Source organism: Chiloscyllium plagiosum, unplaced genomic scaffold (assembly GCF_004010195.1).
Source record: "Chiloscyllium plagiosum isolate BGI_BamShark_2017 unplaced genomic scaffold, ASM401019v2 scaf_9720, whole genome shotgun sequence".
Classification (NCBI taxonomy): Eukaryota; Metazoa; Chordata; class Chondrichthyes; order Orectolobiformes; family Hemiscylliidae; genus Chiloscyllium; species Chiloscyllium plagiosum.
In genome coordinates, this window is record NW_025186199.1 from 1 (window position 1) to 2,922 (window position 2,922).

The 2,922-nt window shown below is 54.9% G+C and overlaps 1 protein-coding gene across 1 annotated transcript; it reads left to right on the forward strand.

The window, feature by feature from the left end:
- Nucleotides 1-40: 40 nt before the first annotated feature.
- Nucleotides 41-2,231, forward strand: LOC122545558 (proteasome subunit beta type-5-like). The gene is made up of 2 exons (XM_043684536.1): nt 41-540; nt 1,416-2,231. Exons 1-2 carry the CDS (start codon nt 345-347, stop codon nt 1,700-1,702), a joined length of 483 nt encoding a protein of 160 aa, XP_043540471.1. The 5' UTR covers nt 41-344; the 3' UTR covers nt 1,703-2,231.
- Nucleotides 2,232-2,922: the final 691 nt, after the last annotated feature.

The window sequence follows — 2,922 nt, forward strand, 5'->3', positions numbered from 1 at the left end:
TCTCACCCACTCACCTCCCCACCCCCCACCCCCGACCGAGGTGGATGAGAGACAGGAAGGAGACAGACTGCATGGGGAGGGGTGTGGGAGGGACGGGATGACGGAGAGAGACGGGACGAGAGAGGTTGTGAACAGGAAGGATGGATGACGGTAAAGACTGAACGAGCAGCCGTGGCCTCCCACCCCGACAGTGTCTCTGATTTCCTTGCTCTCTCTCTCTCTCTCCGGTCCAGTTTGCCCACGGTGTGATTGTGGCGGTGGATTCCCGGGCCACTGCCGGCTCTTACGTGGCGTCCCAGACGGTGAAGAAGGTGATTGAGATTAACCCATACCTCCTGGGTACTATGGCCGGGGGGGCAGCCGACTGCAGCTTCTGGGAGCGCCTCCTGGCCCGTCAGTGCCGCATCTACGAGCTGAGGAACAAGGAGAGGATCTCTGTGGCTGCTGCCTCCAAGCTGCTGGCTAACATGGTCTACCAGTACAAAGGCATGGGCCTCTCCATGGGCACCATGATCTGTGGCTGGGACAAGCGAGGGCCAGGTAAGGGGGCAGCCTGGGGTGCTGTCCATTCACCCTCCTTATCCCTCAGGTTGGGTGTTGACGGGACTCATCTCAATCCGAGAATCCCTGTGCTGTGGACAGAGGTCCTGCAGCCCAATAAGCAGAGTATCCCACCCAGACCCATTCCCCTACCCTGTTACCCCACATTTACCCCTGACTAATGCACCTAACCTACATACCACTGGGCACTGTGGTTAATTTAGCATGGCCAATCCACCCTAACCTGTACATTCCTGGGCACTATGGGTAATTTATCACAACCAATCCACCCTAACCTGCACATCCCTGGGCACTATGGGTAATTTAGCATGGCCAATCCACCATAACCTGTACATTCCTGGGCACTATGGGTAATTTATCACAACCAATCCACCCTAACCTGCACATCCCTGGGCACTATGGATAATTTAGCACGGCCAATCCAGCCTAACCTATACATCCCTGGGCACTATGGGTAATTTACAATGGCCAATCCACCCTAACCTGCACATCCCTGGACACTATGGGTAATTTAGCACGGCCCTCCACCCTAACCTGCACATCCCTGGGCACGATGGGTAATTTAGCATGGCCAATCCACCCTAACCTGCACGCCCTTGGACTGTGGGAGGAAACCCACGCAGACGCACTGGGGGGAGAATGTGCAAACTCCACACATTTACCTGAGGCGGGATTCGAACCTGGGTCCCTGGCGCCGTGAGGCAGCAGCGCTAACCACTGAGCCACCGTGTCACCCTCGAGTCTCTGAAAAGTGTGCTGCCCCTGCAGTCGGCCATCTTGGATGGTGCTTCTGCCTTGGTTCTCTCCCACCCTCTCTGACTTTCTCTCTCTCTCTCACACACCCCCTCCTCCAGGTCTCTATTACGTCGACAGCGAGGGGAATCGAGTCTCGGGCCAGGTCTTCTCGGTGGGCTCGGGCTCCGTCTACGCGTACGGCGTGCTGGACCGGGCATACCGCCATGACATGAGCCCCGCCGAGGCCTACGAGCTGGCCAAGAAAGCTATCTACCACGCCACTTACCGCGACGCCTACTCCGGGGGGATCGTCAGCCTCTACCACGTCAAGGAGACCGGCTGGGTGCGCATCTGTCGCGATGACGTCATGGACCTCCATCAGAAGTACAAAGAGGCCTGTGACTAAAGCCGGGGCATTGGGGTGGGGGCGCGGGCTGCAGAGGATAGGAGACACGCTCAGGGCTGGGGGCAGGGCGGTTTGTTCATTGAGTTGAGGTTTGCTCCGGCAGAGTCAGGTGAGGGAACCCCCGCCTCCCTTCTATCTCTCTCACTCTTGCTCCCCTCCCCCAGTCCAAGCTCAGAGGTATTTCACTGGCTGTGGGTGCAGGTGGAGGAGGAGACAAGAGAGAGAGAGAGATGCATCTTCTGTGCCCCAGCTTTACAAATCTCTGATGGGTTTGGGAGGGGTGCGCCTGGGAATTCTGTGGGCGAACACTCCACTGTCTCCCCTCCTTTCGATGTAAGCGTGGGAAGGACCTTAATGAGGATCAGACACAGGGTTGGGGGGGGGGGGAGATGGTTTGTCTTTTGGGATTGAGGAGTGAGACCCATTTTGACCCAGAACTGGGCACTTTGTAACGGTCGCTCCCACGTTAACACTAATCCTGTGTAGTTGTGTTTCCTTGCTTGGAATGGCAATAAACTGTTACGTTTAAGGGTCTGGTTGTGCCATTTCTGGTCAGGGATCTGAGTGTAATCTTGTATTTTTTAAAAATTCATTCACGGGATGAGGACGTGGCTGGCCAAGCCAGCATTTATTGCCCAGAGGGCAGTTAAGAGTCAACAATAATGCTGTGGGTCTGGAGTCGCATGTAGGCCAGACCAGGTAGGGATGGAAGATTCCTTCCCTTAAGGGTGTCAGTAAACCGGGCGGGTTTTTCCAACGTTTGACAAAGGATTCGAGTTCTAATTACACCATCTGCCGTGGCGGGATTTGAGTCCAGTTCCCCAGAGCATTACCTGGGCCTCTGGATTAACAGTCTAGCGATACTGTCACCAGGCCATCGCCTACCCTCAAGCTGTATGTCTCATATATGTTTCAACTTGAGCGATGCGAAACAAGAGGGAGCAGCTAATAGGACCCAATTTAGACCATCCTGCGTGGAAAGGAGATGGAGAGGAAAGGATAGCAAAGGTGATTCTGGATAGGAGCGAGAGTGACAGAGTAGTTGTTCTGGGAGACTTGAACTTTCCAAATATTGACTGGGAATGCTGGAGTGTGAATTAGATGAATCAGTTTTTGTCCAATGTGTGTAGGAGGGTTTCCTGACACAGTATGTAGACAGACCAACAAGGGGCGAGGCCACATTGGATTTGGTACTGGGGCATGAACCTGGTAGGTGAGCA